The sequence below is a fragment of the Alligator sinensis genome, unplaced genomic scaffold (assembly GCF_000455745.1).
Source record: "Alligator sinensis unplaced genomic scaffold, ASM45574v1 scaffold1451_1, whole genome shotgun sequence".
Lineage (NCBI taxonomy): Eukaryota > Metazoa > Chordata > Crocodylia > Alligatoridae > Alligator > Alligator sinensis.
In genome coordinates this window covers 979759-997440 of record NW_005842351.1, presented here as the reverse complement: position 1 = coordinate 997440, position 17682 = coordinate 979759, and the positions used below count along the sequence as shown (strand labels likewise).

Sequence of the window (17682 nt, the reverse complement as noted above, 5' to 3'; positions counted from 1 at the left end):
GGCTGGGGTACAAGGGTGCTCCAGTGCGGGACTAGCTGGCAAGCAGCCCCTGCACTGAAGCACCCTCGTGCCTCATCCAGGCCAGTCAGCATCTACACATGCGGTGCTGCAGATTAACAAAACTATGCAGCTGGATGGTACTTGTATTTACAAGTACTACCCTGCTTTGGATTTTTTAGTTTACTCCAGCCCTGCATTTGTAGCCACCGAGACATTTGCTGCAGAGCTAATTAGTCTACTCCACAGTAAACATCTCGTATAGACACGCTCAGAGTAGGTCAGTACCTGGAATAAAGAAGTGAAAGGGGAGCCAGTGCTGTGGAACAGAAAACATGATTCTTGTTGTTCAAACACTTTGTCCCACAAAGATTTGGCGTGAGTTTTGATGTTGCAGTGTTCAGTTATTAAGCCAAACTCCTAGTGAGGATCAGCAAGGGATTTGCTTTGGCCTGCATTACATACAGTGCATAGTGAGAGAAACTCCTGCTAAGTGGTCTGACAGCCAAAGCCACCCCTTGGCCCAGGGAGGGGCAGAAATCCTGGATGCGCCCCATGCGCTGATCCGGAAAGGAGAGGGTGCTGTGCTGCCACCTCAATGGGTGTGTGGGGCGGGGACAGCCCAGGTGAAGGTTTGAAATGTGACATTTGGGCCAAACATCATGGAGCGTCTATAACTGATGGGAATCCATGGACAATGCAATACCAGCAAATTGGAGAAAGGGCGGAGAATGCGTGGAGGAGAGGGGAAAGGCCCAAAAATCTAAATATCCACCTCAAAGCATAGCTATAGCTGTCGGGGGGAGAGATGCTGTTACTGTTAGATTGATTGGAACTGTGGGCGCTCGCACACGTGGTCCGGGAGTGCGGGGGGGCGTCCCGTGCATCAGCGTCTCGTGTAAAGCTCATCAAACAAGCTTTGGGTAAAGTGTCCCTGCTGCCATTTTTAAGCATGGGGATGCTGATACAGGAGATGGCAGAGTCTGCTGGAGTGCTGTAGTTCCCACGCTCCAACAGACTCGATTAATTGAGTCTGCTCCGACACGCTGTAGTTACAACGCATTGGAGCATCCCTGTTGCTCGTGTACAGGCACCCTGGGAAACTGACATTTCAGTTAGAGCAAAAAATGAAAACAAGTTCAGCAAAAATTGTTTGCAAAAAGTAGAATGAAGACAGGAAAGAAAAGAAGACTAACAAAACCAAGGAAAACCTGTTCTGTGCACCCTCAGTCTTGCATCCGGTGAATCAGTTCAGTCAAATTGGTTCAGTCCCTAGGGGAATTGTGCATGTGAACAAGCCTACAGGTTGATTGGTACTCAGCAAACTCTAATTATTTTTAGCAGTATTCAGTCCGCTCTGTCCATGTGTGTGCTGTTAGTTGTCTCCGGCTAGAATTTTCTAATTGAGTTGTCAGAGAATAAACTTCAGAATAAACAACTGTCTTCCTCCTTGGTTGGTCTAATAAAAGATATCAAATTCACCCAAGGAACCTTGTCTGCCTATGTCCTTAGACCAACACAGCTACAACCCAAACCCCTGTCTTCCTCCTTTACATTTCACTTGGCATTGACAAATGTTTTACCTTTCATCCTTAGCCTGATAGGTGCCCAGCCAGTTTGTCAGATCTTGCTGAATTCAGAAAATGGTGGGCTGGCGCTAGTTAGTACTAGTAGGGTATTTGGGGTTCTTTCCCATCCAGTTTTCTGTGTGTACAGAAAACAGTGTTTATAAAATAATCAGGTTCAATCCTCAGCCGCTGTGAATCAAGATCAGCTCCAGTGACTTTTATAGCCGTGGAGGGTCTGGCTGAGAGTGGTGTGGGTGTGCCTGTTTGTCATTGTGAACAGATGGAAGCATCCTAGGGTGTAGTGTACTCTTAAACAGCTCAGGAAATTCTTCATGCTGGTTTTTGCTTCTCTGGTTTCTAAGCTTCTTTTGCAGGTTAGGCTGATGGAGGCTTTGAATTGGACCCGGCTCTGGAATATGTTGTTTTGTCTGATATTCATAACATATCACACAGCGTGACTGTAATGTGGTTTGACAGCTGCGTATGGTATCGCTCAAGTGTCCACTCATACACTTGCTCTGAGCAAGATGGTACCTGCACTGATTACAATTGAGATGGCATCTGTCACATTTAGGATTGCTTAGCTCATATAAGTATCACAGCATTGCAAGCACTAACTTCATTATTTAGTAAGCAACCTAATGCAAGTGTTATACCCTTTGGTCTTCTGTCCCCTTGCTTTCCCATCCTTATTGTAGCGTGGAACCCTGTGCTCAGGTTGTTATGAGTATCACTGTATTTTATGGACTGGAATTACTTAGGAAGATTTGGCTTTGCTAATGGGATCTGAAGTATTTAGCAACTTGAGGTCTGTAGATCAAATCCAGTTCAGGTTGTTGGTGCTACTCCATTACTTGCTGCTGCCCTGTGAAATCAGTAAGATAAAATGAGTTGATTGTCCTGGCTACCTGCCTCAAAACCCTTTCTTCATTAGCACCCTAGCTAAAAAAGAGGCCAAAGAGTGAATTGGCTTTGAGAACAAATGCTTGAAGTGGTCGCTCTTGGTCCAAATTGACTGGTATTGGTGGGGAGGTGCATGCTGTTCCTCTGTGCTCTGTTCAGTCATATTCTACATTCTGCAATGAAACAACTTCAAAGCCAATGTCTACACTTAAAATTGGAGGGACTTGAGGAAAGGCACAACCATGAACAACAGTGAAAGGCATTAAAATGTGATGCTGTGTCCGTGCCTTATCTCCCTTTCTATTTTCCTTTAGGCAGGTGACAAGCATTACCATCCGAGCTGTGCACGATGCAGCAGATGCAACCAAATGTTCACAGAAGGAGAGGAAATGTACCTGCAAGGTAAGGCTACCTTCCCCAGCTCTGCCAATGTAGCTGTTGGAGTAGCTCTCAGGAAAGCAACATGTCATCAGTGACCTTCTGGTAGCCCTCTTGATGTCAACACAGGAAATCAATCATATGCCAGTCAGGCAGGAGATGCCATTTTCATGTTTCCACTCTCCAAGCCAGTGTCTAAGCCACCCATCCCTTTACCTAGCACCAGTAGGCAGGATTACAGCTGTCTTGTCATCATCACAGACATTACCATCTTGATGGACACCTCAGTGTAGGAAGCCATAACATTGCACCTGCAATTGCACCAAACTGTAGCTATATCGGTTAAAAAATTATAGCCAAAGATAAATGTTGATAGCCTCTGAGTTTCAGTGGCTCCCATAAAGCTCAGTGCTCAGATTACCAGGTATGAATACCAGAGTGCACTGGAGTTGGTTTTGAATGGCTGTGCTGGTTACTTTCTCTTTAATTATTTTGATCCTAGTCCCTCCTTTGATTTTGGGGGTCTGATCCACAGTCATCTGGCAGTGGCTCCAATGGGCTTGGTTCAAACCATACATGGATCTCATTCCCTACATACACACAAATTTCTGTAAATTCCTTCTCTTTATCTTTTCCTTTTTCTTCTTCTTTGCCTCTCTATCTGCAGTTCCCTTTGTCTGGCCATGTCTCTGTCTTATCCCTGTTTTGTGTGCTTAAACTGTTGTTGTCTCTTTTTAATCTTCTTTTTTATCTTCTAACTCCCTCTATCACTTCCAAGTTCTGCCAGACACATTTCTTGACATCCCCCACAATCAGCTCATCATCCAAAAGACACCACTCTTCTCTGGTTTAAATAGACCCTTGATCTGAATTTTCTGGAGAAATGACTTTAACAGTTAGGTTCCAGTTATTTTCCCATATTTTCTAATTTAAATGAATATAGGTAGGAAGGCATCCAACATCCATATCAACTAGAAGTTGAAGTTGATGGGCAGCTGACGTACTGGAAACCAGCTTGAGACTTCTCTTTTCTAGGGGGCTAAGAAAGAGCCCCCTAGGGCCCTTTCTAGGGGTGTAAGAGAGCTTCCTAAATACACAGTAAAGCATCCTTGGGAAGAGATGAGCAGGGCATGGAGTCAGGAAGTGTTGGAGTGAGAAGTAAACCAGACAATAAACATTAAAAGAGGGATCCCCAGTGGAGCAATTCTGAAAAAAACCCACATTGTTAGAGGAATTATTGGGCTCGTTCTCCCTCTGTGCTCCCTGTGCTCTGATTAAAGATGTTTGTGTTCAGAGTAAGGGCTGTCCTTCCTTCCCCAGCTACTTCCTCCTTATTTAACCCTGTAGAGAACTCCCAGCCCTGTATTATCATTTTTTTTCCAACCACATACCTACGATTGAGCTGTCAAGCTGTGTATTAGCACCTCTGCAGGAATGAAGAGAAGGCAGAAGGAGGGTTCAGTGGTACATTTAAGAACAAAGTGGGGTGCCAGGGTAGGATTAGACTTTTTTGGCCCCAGGGTAGGATTAGACTTTTCTGACACCATGGTATGAAAAGGGTGTCTAATGAATGGTAAATGGATTTCTTCAACCAACTGTCAGTGGTGATGAGACTGGGAGTAAGGGGTAATGCACCAGATGGGCAGTGAATGGGAGTGAATGCCCCCATCCCAGCGCAGCCCTTCCCATAAACACATGCAGATCCCAGGAAGCCAATAGGAACTGCATCCAGGTACACCCAGGATAGACTTGGTGATGGAGATGGGGCAGGAGAGGTGGGTAACTGGCTCTCATACCTCACATCCATTTTATTTCTGTCCTGCTTCACTTACTGGTTCTCTGCCTTGTTCCCTAGCCTACAGTAACATGCCATGTAGTTTCAAAGGCAAGTCAATGCAGACTACACACTACTGCCTATAGCTGTAGTGACGAGCACATTTTTGTCACTAAAATGTGCACCTCGTACTTTTTAGCCAGACTTTTACTTGCTTGGTTTTGGTTGATGTACCTGAAAGGCTTTAACATGAAAAAGCCACTGCAGCAGCTCATACAAATATCCTGGAACCAGCAGTTTAAGTCCTCCATGGGAACCCCCTTTTCTTTTTATTTACTGGAGTGGTAAAAGCATCACAGGCGTTTTGCTGAGGTAATAATATAAATTATGGCCAACAGCACATCAGTAAAGCAAATTAAAGCAGGTAGGGTCCTTCTTTTTTCTAATTACCATGCCTACTGGGCAGCAAAGCGTCACGCATGTGTGCTTGTCACGTGCAACATGGATTAAATCAGAGCTGCACTGAAGTGATGGGAGCCAGGATTTCATCCAGCGTGTTTATCAAGAGCCACTTTAATATTTTACTTTATGCAAATGAGGGTCTGTCTCTTCAAGAGGGAACAGTCAGGCTTGTTGAGAGCCCAACTGCAGGGCATTTGGATATGGAGGGAGTGTGGCACGGGGAGCTTAAAACCCCGGGGGAGATTGGAGAAAGGAAGAGTTTGCAAGCAGGAGGCAAGCTATGAGCAGAACAGGCTTGCTGCCAGGGAGGGGCCAGGCTCCTGTGCTGGGAGACTGGCATCTGCCTAATGCCCAGAACAGGACAGAAGGGTTTAGTTTTATTTGTGTATTTGTTCCTTGATTTACTGCTCAAAGACTGAGAAGCCAGCGGGTAGGTAACCCACGGACAGGCTCCTGTCAAAAGAGCAGTACATCTAAAGCCCCTGTAAGCCAGCTGGGCTTCCCAGCCACAGAGCGGCTTTTGGCAGAAGGGATGTAGCTTTCTGTCTTCCTGATGAAACAACAAGGAGCAGCACCCAAAAGCATCTGCTTCCCATGGATCACCTTGTAGCATACTATCTTACAGGCTGAGCAGGGGGAGGGTTGCCAAGGTGGGGCACGGCTTAGCATTTAAATCCTGCTCTGGCTGTTTTTTCTGCTGCCTTTTGTATTTTCCAGGGTTATTTATTTCACTGGAGTTTGTGCAGTTCGGAACGAGCTGCGTGTTATGTTAACACAGAATACAAAGTTGAACAGCTGACCGTTTTGTTTGGTGCTTGCCTAATGAATGAACAAGCACGTTAATGGGGGGATTAACTGCCCTGAACTGTTCCATTCCCAGGAGAATAGAGGGATGCAGCTAGAAGAGTTATACAGCTCTGGGGTGTTTTAAAATAAATGAGCGCACTTTGGCTGGACAAAATCTAGAAACTGCAGTTGGCTCAAAATAGGGGACTGTGCAAAACGTTTATATCTAAGCTCTAGCCTGCTTGATGGGTGCTTAGGGACAGGAGGGCAGCATATTATTTCAAACCTCACATCAGGTTAGTAAATTTAAGGTTGCTAGCTCAGCTGTACCTTGAAAATTACAGCCAGACCCTGTCCCACTGCTATGCACCCTCAGAAAGCCCAGGCACACCCCCCAAATTGTGAGCTCCTGGCAGGTGTCCCTATGATTATTGTTACCCTGAGAGGCCCCTTCCTCCCAGGACAGTGGTAGATGTTGCACGTGCACATGAGAGACTTCAGAGCTTATAATTTAAATCTTTAAAACAGGTATCAGGTATAAGAAGGTTGGTTTTACTAGCCACGCAGAGGGGTATTAAGTGAATTTAAGCTCGCTCTGTCGGGACCTGAACACAGATCCTGAGCCCCATCTCAGTACGTCCAAGAGCCTTGTTCCCTATGTCTGACCTGTGCAAATCCCCCAAGCCCCTGCAGGCTGCACTGCCGCTGGGGCTGGTGTCTGTTTACACGGAAAACCTTGGATCACTCCCCCGTTCTCTGAGTGCTTCCCTTGTTGTACGAGCAGTTTCTTCTTCTCAGACTCAAAGCCAAATATCTAATTCAGTGCTTTAGTACTCCCTCCCTTGTCCGGACAGCACTGTTTACATCATGCAAAGCTGATAGTAAGAGTCGCTTCCAATAGTTTGCACTTAAGCCTTGAGCCAAAGATGAGCTCTTCAGAACAGTCCTCAGAGCTTCCCTCCCTCACCCTTCCCTTCTGACGTGGCCTTCTTGGATGGGGGAGGTATCTGGCCAGCACTGGAGAAAACATCTTTGGTTCTTGTTTCGCTGAGAGGTGGGCTCAGGGAGCTTTTTGGCCTGGCAAACAAAAACAGCACTGGCCCTAGAGAGGTTGAAATGCATTTGGCTTTGACCACAATCTAGTTTAAAAGTCCCTTGTAGTTGAGTTTTACCCCTAGAGATGGAGCAGTTCTAGCCTGGATAATAACTGCTAGCAGCTCCTTGATAGTGAATACTATCAGGGCATTCCCACTTTGCAAGGGTCACTATTCAGGGGCAAAACTTGACCCTTTCTCTGCAGATTTGGAAGCCTTGGAAAAAACAGGACAGATCTGGTAGCTTCAGTGTCAGAGAGGAGCCCACCTCTCCTCTCTGACACTGGGGGAGGACTCTTAGCCCCATTACAGGGGGAACAGGCAGGTGGACTTCCCTTGCTTATTCATAGGCAGCAACTGGCCAGACAGGAAATTAAATCCAACACGTGTAAATCCAGCACATTGGATTTGCGCAGGTAGCATGTTTCTCCGTAGCTGAGGGAAGGATCCTTCCTTACTGCAGCCTCCCATGTCATGCTGGCCATTCAGGCTCAGTGCAGCTATGGGGTTTTGTTTCATTTATTTTTAACTGGTCATTTTGTTTGCAGCCTGCACAGTCAAGGGGTAGAGGGCCTGTTATAGCACCAGGCATGTCCTGAACATGACTCCTGCCATCCCTGGGGTATCCTGGTCCTTTACAGGTGGCAGTGAATTTAGCCACTCAGTATTGCTGGTGGATAGCTACATTGGTCTTACCCACTTTTGCAAATGGGAGAGCAGGTTAAGGGACTTTATAGAGGAGTGAAAGGTCCGGCACAAAATCTCACTGGAAGAGTCTGCCAGGGCACTTCTGCTCTCACCTCCGTGTCCCAACCACCAACCCATCTTCCTTCCTGACCCACAGTCCCATGGCTCTTTGAGCTCCAGCATCATATCCTAATTTACTTCTTTGCTACAGACTTATTCACTAAAAAGTTCAGTACGCCTTGAACACCTCAGTGTAGGCCACAGTAGGATGCTTTTTGTTATATTTCTTGCGCTTTCAAGTGGGATGTGGGCAATTTGTGGCATACGGGCTCTTCCTAAGGACTTGAACGTTCAGCTCTCTTTGCCCTGAACTTGGCTGATTTGCACTGAGTAATGAATGATCTTTTTCCAGGTTCCACTGTCTGGCATCCCGACTGTAAGCAATCCACGAAGGCAGAAGATAAGCTCCGGGTAAGACAAATGAATGTGAAAGGATATGTTAAGCTGTGGGGACGCTCCAGATCATTTGCACACAGAGTAACTGAGCATTCCTCGTGAGAGGCAGTGATTTCCCAGGGTTTTATTGCCTGGCCATGACAATCCTGGCAGAAACACAGTGACATTACTTCAGTAGTGCCGGGCTTCTCAGACTCACCACCTGAATGTATCTGTTTCAGTTCACTGCTCCAAAGATCGGTGTCATTACACTGAGGGCATTGTCTCCAGTACAAAATACAGCTTACAGGATGGCTCCTAAGGGAAAAACCTCTGGGGAGAAATGTGACCAGTGCAAAGGCTGCCATGGCTCTATTTTTGCACATAGCCCTGACATCTGTGTAACTTGTGTGTCACTTCTAATATGTTCTTTGTAGCCGTTACGGTATTATCCAGCCCAGCCCATTCTTTCTTCATCATCTCAATGAACCCTTTAAAGCTAATTTGTCCTAATTTGGGGGGATTTGCTTACCCTGGTCACAACCCAGAACACTTAGGGACAAATGTTAGGTTTGAAATTACCTTAACCTTGGCAGGGGAAAACCTTTTGTATCAAACCCTGAATGACTTAAATAGAACAACAGTGATTTATTCCTGGTCTTTTGTATGGAAGCAGGCATTTGTGAGCCCAGATTGGCTAACTCTCCCTGCAGAAAGCTATTTGTGTTTGCCTGCGCCTGCCGAGATGCAGAAATGAGGGGTTTGTTCACACCTTCAAGCTTGGTGAATTTTTCTGGCCTTGTGTCAGGCTGCAGATGAAAAAATTGGCTTGAGGATGTATTTGGAGAGAGAGCCAAGAGATACTATGGTTACATGTACCCTGCATATCATGCTGCGTTCCTTGTGTTTGGGGCATAGTAATTCAAACCGTTTGAAACTTGCTCCTGGCACCCTACTTGTTTAATATGCTCCATGAAATATTGACTGTGAATGTAGCTAACCTGTTGTTTCATTTATAGTGAACATCATCAACATCAAAGCTAACGTAAGCAGGCATAACAGTCCAGCAACAGAACTAGCCCTGAATGAAAAATGGGCAAAATGTTGTTGTACAAGCTGAGGCAAAACCCAGCATTTGCAAATTATTCTGGCTAAATGTTGTGTCTGTGACAACTTACAAAAGGGAGACTTTTCATCTGATACTTGCAGGCAAAATTGATAGCCTGAACATTCAGATCTGTCTGGCTTATGAAGTCTGTAGCTTTGGGAGCTGATTCTTCTCTGATTTCATAGTTTAAGGTCTAGTACTAGTATGTTATACTGGCAACGTGCTTCTAGTCTGAGTGCAAAGCATACCTGCAAAACTCTGCTTTGTAACAATACAGTAAAGCCCCCTTGCCACCAGCAAAATATATCAGACTGGTAATAGCACAGTGTGGCCAGTGTAGTCACATCAATGCGAGGGGCTTTTGCTAGTCCAGCTTAATCAGATGCCACGCATTGGCCTGAGAAAAGAATTGGGCCTTTCCAGTAACAGATGGGTGACACAGTGAACTGGCTGGTGTGATCATCCTAGATGCCAGCCACTTGGCTACAAACATGTCTCAAAATTACTTCACAGGAACCAAGAGCATTATTATTAAATGATTGAGCTGGACAGAAACATTCAAGGAAGCTGTCATTTCCGTTAAATTCTCCACCAATTTGTCACTATTTTTCTATTTGCTTTGAAGTTCCAGGCAGATTAAATTCTGAACATCTTGGAAGTCAGGAGGCATCTCGGATCGTCTCTCAGGCCTAGGACAGTCTGGGTTCAGGTTCCTGTCCGGTGGCTTTCACTCTGCTGAATTATCTCGCTTGGGCAAATTGCTGCCACTGACCAGCTGATTGTCCGACACTGTAATGTTAGCCCAAGGGAGCAGTGCTTTCAAGACTGATACAAGGACAGGATAGTCACCCTAGTATCAGACAAGTTGAGTGTATGGGGAGGAGTGTATATGTATGTGGAATAATGGCCACAAGTTGACTGAAAGTAGATTCAGACTAGATATCAGGAGGCACTACTTCACAGTCAGGGCGGCCAGGATCTGGAACCAACTTCCAAGGGAAGTGGTGCTCGCCCCTACCCCGGCAGTCTTCAAAAGGAGGCTAGTTAATCACCTAGCCAGGGTCGTTTGACCCCAGCATCCTTTCCTGCCCATGGCAGGGAGTCAGACTTGATGATCTGCTCAGGTCCCTTCCAACCCAAACATCTGTGAAACTATGTATCCCAGCCTAGTCTGCTGGAACTAGATTGTGGATGCACACCTGTATGCATAGAGTATCCTAAAGCAATCAGGTTATTCCCTGGCTAATGAGCCCAGGGCTGGCCTACCTGTAGGTCAGCTGCCAGCTAACTGTGCAGCGCTGTGTCAGACTTTTATGCTGCGTTAACTTTTATTGCACATTTAGCCATTTGCGTATAAAACTGTGTTCTGGCATTTCCAACACATAATGCCTCCATTGACTGGTGTATGGCTGGTATACAATATGCCCTTCATAATGCCTCCATTGACTGGTGTATGGCTGGGATACAATATGCCATCTGACTTTTAGCCATGACTACAGCCGTGACTACATCCCTGCCATTGCAAATATCCTCCAAGCTGACCTTTCAAATCCTCAGGGTTATTTAAAGTCCCTATGGAAACTACAAATGTTCCCTCCAAATATTTTTTCCCTTTCTCTCTTGCGCATGGAAGCATGCAAGTGTTTTTCACTTAGTTAATCTGAAGTTAAAGTTAGGAAAATGAATGAAGTCACCCACACCTGGAAGAGCTTTCTCCAGGGGCTTAGTCAGGAGAGCTGTAGGCAGATCAGCTGAAGGTGTGAGGTCAATGTGCATAAATTAAAGTATATTCATTCATAGGATTAAGCTACAGTGACCAAAGGCCATTTTACTCTTGAATGGGTGCATTCAAACTAGGGTTGAATGCTGTTGAAGTCATGAGCAGTATCTGCGAACCTTGATTTGCTGTAGCTTTCCACACTGTACCCATGTAGACGCAATGTAAATTAAAATGCTGCCTGTGAGGTGGTAGACGAGTGTTTGTGGCCCCACAAGGTTGGACCCATATTTGATGAAGCGTCTGCAGAAACCTGGTCATGTAGACTCTTTACGCTGCTGGGTTTCCTTCCAGTTAGAACCAAGCAAAACAAAACACTATTGTTGAAGCAGCTTCAGAAGTCCTCAGCAAACTCTGTTTTCTCTCAATAACTAAACTGGAGTAGAAGCTAATCAGCATCCTCACTGGCTAAGATATGGGGTGGAGCTCATAAAAACAAGGGTTGCTTAAGATCTTTTCCCACTGGATTTTTAGTGGAGGGTTATGAGGCCAAAACAAGCAGGAAATAAAACAACTCTGCATAAGCTCTGAGAAAAAAATTTTGTTATGGTCATCTGCCAGTCGGTGATTCTACAGCTAACAGTGTGTGACATTGCTGTTATGCCATATAGTTGTCTCTTCAGCTTATACAAAGTCAGTGTGAGTACCTTTGTTGCATAAGACCTTGAGCTCTTGATTATATGCCTTGTTCTTTATCTAGGACAAACATTGCTTTTTCACTCTTTTTTCTTCCTTTTCTATTCCATGGCAGCATTCCTCATCTGAATTCTTTTACCCTAAGAGTCTGGTTCTGCGGAGACCACGCTCTGCGGAGGTTGGCTGTTGTGTTTTCGTGGAGTTGTTAATAGCTTTCTTTCTTGAGAAGATCTCTCTTCTGCATTATGGTGTGCTGCCGCTGCTGCTGCTACTACTCCTTTCACGCAGCTTTCCTGGCTTCTCACTCCAGCACAAACTCTGTCTTTTGCATCATGCAGTGCATCCTCGGCTAATCTCTACATCTAGCTAGTATTTTTATTTAATGTAATAATTGGTTTTATTTATTTTTAAGCACGATAGGGGTTTTTTTTTGCTCTCTCTCACTGTCATGTTGTTGTTCTGGTCATTATAGAAAGCTGTTGGTGTGGAATAGACAGTTAGAGTGAGGACATGAATATGGTGATAATAATAGACTTTTCAGAGCTGATTGAATAAAACAGTGAAACCTTCTCATGAAAAAATGTAATTGAAACATCCCCTTTCAAATAAACTTGAACCATCTCCAACCTCATACCATAATGGAGATTATTAATTTCTTCATCAATTTCCTATTTTTGGACAGGGTTTGAATATGGGCTGTTTCATATGCTCCTCAAGAGCCTTTATCTCAGCACAGACCTCTGCCATATCCAAGCTGGAGGTGTGAGGCCCTCTCTTAACCCTTCATTGGGCACTGAATTTCTCTTTCAGACTTGAGCCTTTTCCAGAAAAATGGAGGCATATCTTCTCTGCTACTGCAGTGCCTGCCTCTAGGCAGCATCCTCAGCCCAGCTGGAAGGCAGGACTGAGCTTGCTTCAGTCTAACTAGCCTGGGAACAGCATAGTGAACAATATGGGCATGAATTGGCCAACTGGATGAGGACCGAGCATCTCTCAAAGCCTGGGCAGATTTAAAGCCAGCTCAAGTATGCCTACACCTGTTGCAGTCACAGATCCCAGTTGTCACAAAAATATAACTATTGTCAGTAGGTGCAGAGTGTTTGCAGTCCATAGCACAGTCTTGTTGATCTGAATCCAACATCCGTGAAAGCGAATGGACAAAGTGCTGGTATGAGAGGTTCTGGTTAAGGATCTATAGAGCCATTGCATCGGTCTGTTAGACCAAGGTCAAAGGCTCCCTCTCCTTTGTGTACAGTAGGTGATGAGATTTCATATCGCAAGACTATTAAAACCCAGCTTAATCCAGGAGCCCTAGCATAATCAATAAATCCTATTCAGTGCATTAGAAAAATTGGAGAGGAAAAATCGGACTGCTCAGACACCAGATAAAGAAATGGTCTCCTCCTTATAGGGTAGAATTTGTGGCATGAGGTAGCTATGTTAGGGTCACACAATCCCCTTTGACCTGTGCATTCATCTATCTAATCAGAGTCAAATTCTGCCTAGATTCACATATTATTGGTGTGGAGTGTAACTCAGGGCAACATTTGGGTCATTGTATTACTGTCTGGGTGCTGGATACAAAACAAGTATCATTACTGCTGTAGTTTCAAGACTTCACTTCTCCACTTCTTCCTCAGTAAAGACCAAGTTTCCATGAAGCATCCTACAAGAAAGAAGGGAAAGGATAAGGGATAGAGATAAAAGAAGGGAAGGGATAAAAATCTTGCCCTTCATTTTTCTCTGACTTTAAGTGTTGAGAATACATTTTGTCTGTTTTTGGTCACGCCACTTACCATTGTGGAAAGCATAGCACTGACCCCAAAAGCTTAGAGCACAGCGTTGGTCCAGCTTTGGAAAAGTACCCAATCTTTATACAGACTGTAAGTCTATAAAATGGGGCTGCAGTTCTCTTGGGAAGAGAGATACTTGTGAGATACCTAGTACTGCCTGTTGCCAGAGATGACTCTTTTGGTACTTTAGGGGTTACAGTTGCAGTACCAGCAGAGACCTTGACATTGAGGAAGGCAGGAAGGGAAAATGAATGGATGATTGGAACATTGCAGTAGCTTGAGAGACTCTGGTATATGTTTAATGATAGCAGCGAACAAGGGCTTAAGGTTACAGGGAAGTTGCAATTCTTAATTATGTAAGTGGCTTTTGCACCTGACACGCCAATTCCTTTAGTCCATTTTGTAAATACAGTCTGTGCTTTTCTGCAAACTAGTCTTTCATTCTTATTAGTTCCTGACTGATTAAACCAAATAGGGTTCAACACACCAGGACAAATCAGCATCTTGATGGAAACCAGAACATTAGAAAGATGAATGCTCAATATTAAACCACTGGTGTACATTTTTTGGATTTGGAGGCTAGAGGCAAAGCAGTCTATGGGTCATTCAAATCACATCACCCATGAGAAATATGTAATATTCACTTAGCCAGAAGAAGTGGATAAATGTTATAACCATCCAACATGTCTCTGGATGACATTCAGGCTGACATTAATGACTGCTCTGGTGTATGAAACATCAAAAAAACCTGCCAACCAATGAGCGGCTTTCTCGTCTGTAACAGTTTTTTTGCTAACAACAGTGATATGTTACTTCTCTGACAGGTCCAAGAAACAGGCATCCTGATCCTGCAGTCTCTATTCACAGGAGTAGCCTGGTGAAGCCAAAAGAGCACTTTGTGTGCATCAACTGTACAGGATCGTGATGAGCCAGAAAAGACATGATATTGTTTCTATTCCCAAACAGAGCTCATTTCAGTCACTCTATAAATCAGATTCTGCAGTGTCCTCATCCTAATGCAGCAGTGGGCATCCAAGCAAGGACTAAAATGGGGGCTCACAGTGGATGCATTATATTCAAATGCCTTTTGCTGTTATAACTATTGCCTTGAGACCTTAATTGAAAGCTGTCAACAGTTAATAAAAATTTATAAAGGCACCTAGCAAGTTACAATAGTAAACTGGCTGATGGGGGGGGCGGGGGGGGGATTTATCCTGAGTTACAGGTATACTGTAACCCTTAAAATCCACAATGCCAGCTGTCAAGAGAAGTGTGAACATTAACATCTGTAGACAGTAGGGCCAGTAGAATCCAAGATGAAAACTTGCCCTTTGGTGAAGCCAGTGCGAGTTTAGCCATTAACTTTACTGGTGCCAGGATTTCACCCTTTCTTTTTTTAGTGCTCACTTACCCCTTCAGCCAGTGGAAAGGCTACATTTGCAGGAGGAGTTTGGTGCTGTGACTAACGTCTGGCTAAAAGGAGTTCTGCAAACTGACACATCTCTCTTTTCCTTGTGTTTGGAATGGAGAGAAACGTTGCTTCTGTTTATGAGCTTGTGTGTATGTGTGATTTTGTTTTTTAAACCACCCCTGCTCAAAATCTGGTCTTAAATGGTTGCTGACTCACTAGAATAAAAGCTGGAGTAAGAGTCTACAATATGCATCTAGATTCTTAGACGAGAGAATCAGAGGCTCCATATGAATGCGCTTAACAGGAGAAACTTAACATTGTCATGAACTGTCATAATAATGGACATGCATAATGAATGCTGTAGGATTTTGTTTCTTGGTGGGTCACATCTGCACCACCACTTAGACTGAATGAGATAGACTCAGGGCTTGACCCCAGAGCCCACTGAAATTAATGGGAGTCTTGATTTCAGTGGGGTTTGGATCTAGGCCCTAAGTAACTCATCTCCTTTGAAGACACCTAGAATTAGAGGAGATGATCAAAGTAATGTGTTGTATGAGGGGCACCAGAGGGCATTTGTAATGCAAAATCCTGTCTGGCAAGTAGAAAAAGCTAATTGAGGTTGGTAAGTAAATATACACTGTCTAGAATCAGCCTCCTGCCCTAAGGAGCTTTTGCCTTCATTGTGTTAGAAATGTTGTTCAGTGATTATTGTAGAATGAAAACTTATTCCTTCTTCTGCAGCTGTTGTCACCGCCTTGCATAATGAACTCGATCAAAAAACTAAGGCAGGTACTGTAAATACTGGCAGTGTCCTATAGAATAGTAGTGCATCCCTTTGGTCCAGATGTTCATGGGATCACTTCTGATCTGGTTTGCCTGCCCCCATATCTTCCTATAGAGCATGACTGAACATCTGTAATATAGAGAACCTCTGCCATCACATTGCCTCATCTGGACGATGTGGATGGCTCAAATGTCTGTCTCTTTTTTTCCCCTTTAAATACATGATCTGTTTTAATGATGTGTAATGCATGATGAGATGAATTCGGTATTCAGGTAAATCAAATGGATCAGCCTAAGCTTTGTAAACTAATATTAAATAAGCTGATCAAGTTGGGGTGTATGTATGAGTGATATAATTGGTATGGATGGGGAGACCCCAACAGGATCACCATCAAAATAGTACAATAGTTGATGTTACTCCTGCTAGTCAACAAATGAAGGGAATTATGTCCTTGTGCATTGGAAACAAAGGCGTGAAAAGAGGAACTAGAAATAAAAGATTTCTGAAGGAATGAAAAACTTTAATGATATGAATACCTGCTTTGTGATTTGATTCCATCTTTTAGATCACTTGATGATATGCATGGATTTCTCTTTGTTCATATGTGTTATTAGTGTTCCAGTATTCAGTACAGGCACTCCGAATTTTGGGGCACAGCGGAGCTCAGGAAGAAGAAGAGACACAGGGGAGGAGACAGATCTTCCCCTCTTAGAAAAGTAGGGTAAAGACTATAACAATAGCAGAAAAAGGAGATTAATAGAAGCACCTACTGTATTGCTGCTTTAGACTACTTCAAATGCAGACAACTTGTATTGGAGATCCCAGTCCAGTTCTGCAGGGACAAACAAGAGGAAGTACATAATGCACCACAGTTGGGTGGAAACTTTTCATGAGCAACAAAAGTAGCCTAAAAGTCCCAGGCAGACATTACACTTAAGGTGCAATTAACTTTATTAATTGAACCTTAAATAGTAACCTAGCCACATGTTCATGCAATTGATGGCACGACAAAATGGGAAACCAGCTACAAAATTATTCCACAAAATATGTGTAATATTTTTGTGTCTGGTTCCAATCACACCTTAAATTGAACATGTGTCAGAGTCCCCATCATGCTGCCTGATGCTGGCTGTATGGCAGGGCTTTGTTGACAACTTCCCCTGTGTTCCCCAAGTCTCAAACTGGCTCCAGTGTGGTTCCCCGGGGCTGGGACTGACACTCAGCTGATTGTCAGTCCTGACCCCAAGACCACTCTGGTTCATGCCAGGCTGCAGGCACGTGGCTTCCAACTTGCCAATACAGAGGGAGCCTGGGATCACTGGCACATAGTAATGGTTCAATTGGGATCTGATCCCAAAATTACATATCCTACCATACAAGTATATCATGGCAGGAAGCACAAAAATGAGCATGCGCCAGGGGCCCATCTCTCTGACCGTCAATGGGGGTTCAGAACACATGGAACCCATGCGCTGTGATTGGAATAGGAAAAGTAACCAACAGCAGGAGGATAATGTCAACTTTCATTAAAATAGGCACAAAAAAAAGTGTGTGGTTGCACATCCAAAGCTAAGTCAGTGATACTTGCTCTGCTTTTCCAATTTCATTTGCTTGCTGTATAAGTTGCTGCCAATGTGCAGCTTACACTTGATTGCTATTTTGATATGGATGGAGAATTTGGCTTAAAGTGTTTGTGATACAAATGTGATCGTGGACAGAGAGAGGAGCTTGGGACTCTGATAATGCACTTTGCTGTTTAGTAAAAGGAGCATGTCCCTTGAGGGCTGCAGTATCATTCACAGGTTAACAGGTCTCTTCTAGACCTCTTGGGAAATGAGCCAACTATAGCAAGTAAGGTTAGGTCAGGGGAACTGCGAGGCTCCGGTAATCACAATATCTTTAATGTAGGTCTGATAAGCAAGCAGCACACAAATGTTTTTGACTGTAGACCAGCTTAGGGGAAGGTGCAAAGCCCTGAAGAATTCCTGCATGTGGAAAATGCCCTGTAGCATAGTCGGAAATGTTTAAGAAACAGCAAGAGAAGCTGCAATTGAAATCCATCCTGTGTAACTTTAAACAGGAAAAA

At 44.2% G+C, this 17682-nt stretch overlaps 1 protein-coding gene across 3 annotated transcripts in view; it reads left to right on the top strand.

Annotated features, from left to right (window-relative positions):
- LOC102382159 (actin-binding LIM protein 1) overlaps positions 1 to 16429 on the top strand; it is a 173541-nt gene extending 157112 nt beyond the window's left edge. For 2 of the 3 annotated variants that reach the window (XM_025210475.1, XM_025210477.1), the window contains exons 7-10: positions 2783 to 2870; positions 8062 to 8120; positions 11721 to 11783; positions 15554 to 16429. In XM_025210475.1, coding sequence (XP_025066260.1) covers positions 2783 to 2870; positions 8062 to 8120; positions 11721 to 11783; positions 15554 to 15610 — 267 coding nt within the window. In that variant the 3' untranslated portion in view covers positions 15611 to 16429. The remainder of the gene's footprint in view (positions 1 to 2782; positions 2871 to 8061; positions 8121 to 11720; positions 11784 to 15553) is intronic. The other variant, XM_025210476.1, reaches the window with a different exon arrangement.
- The last annotated feature ends 1253 nt before the right edge of the window (positions 16430 to 17682 follow it).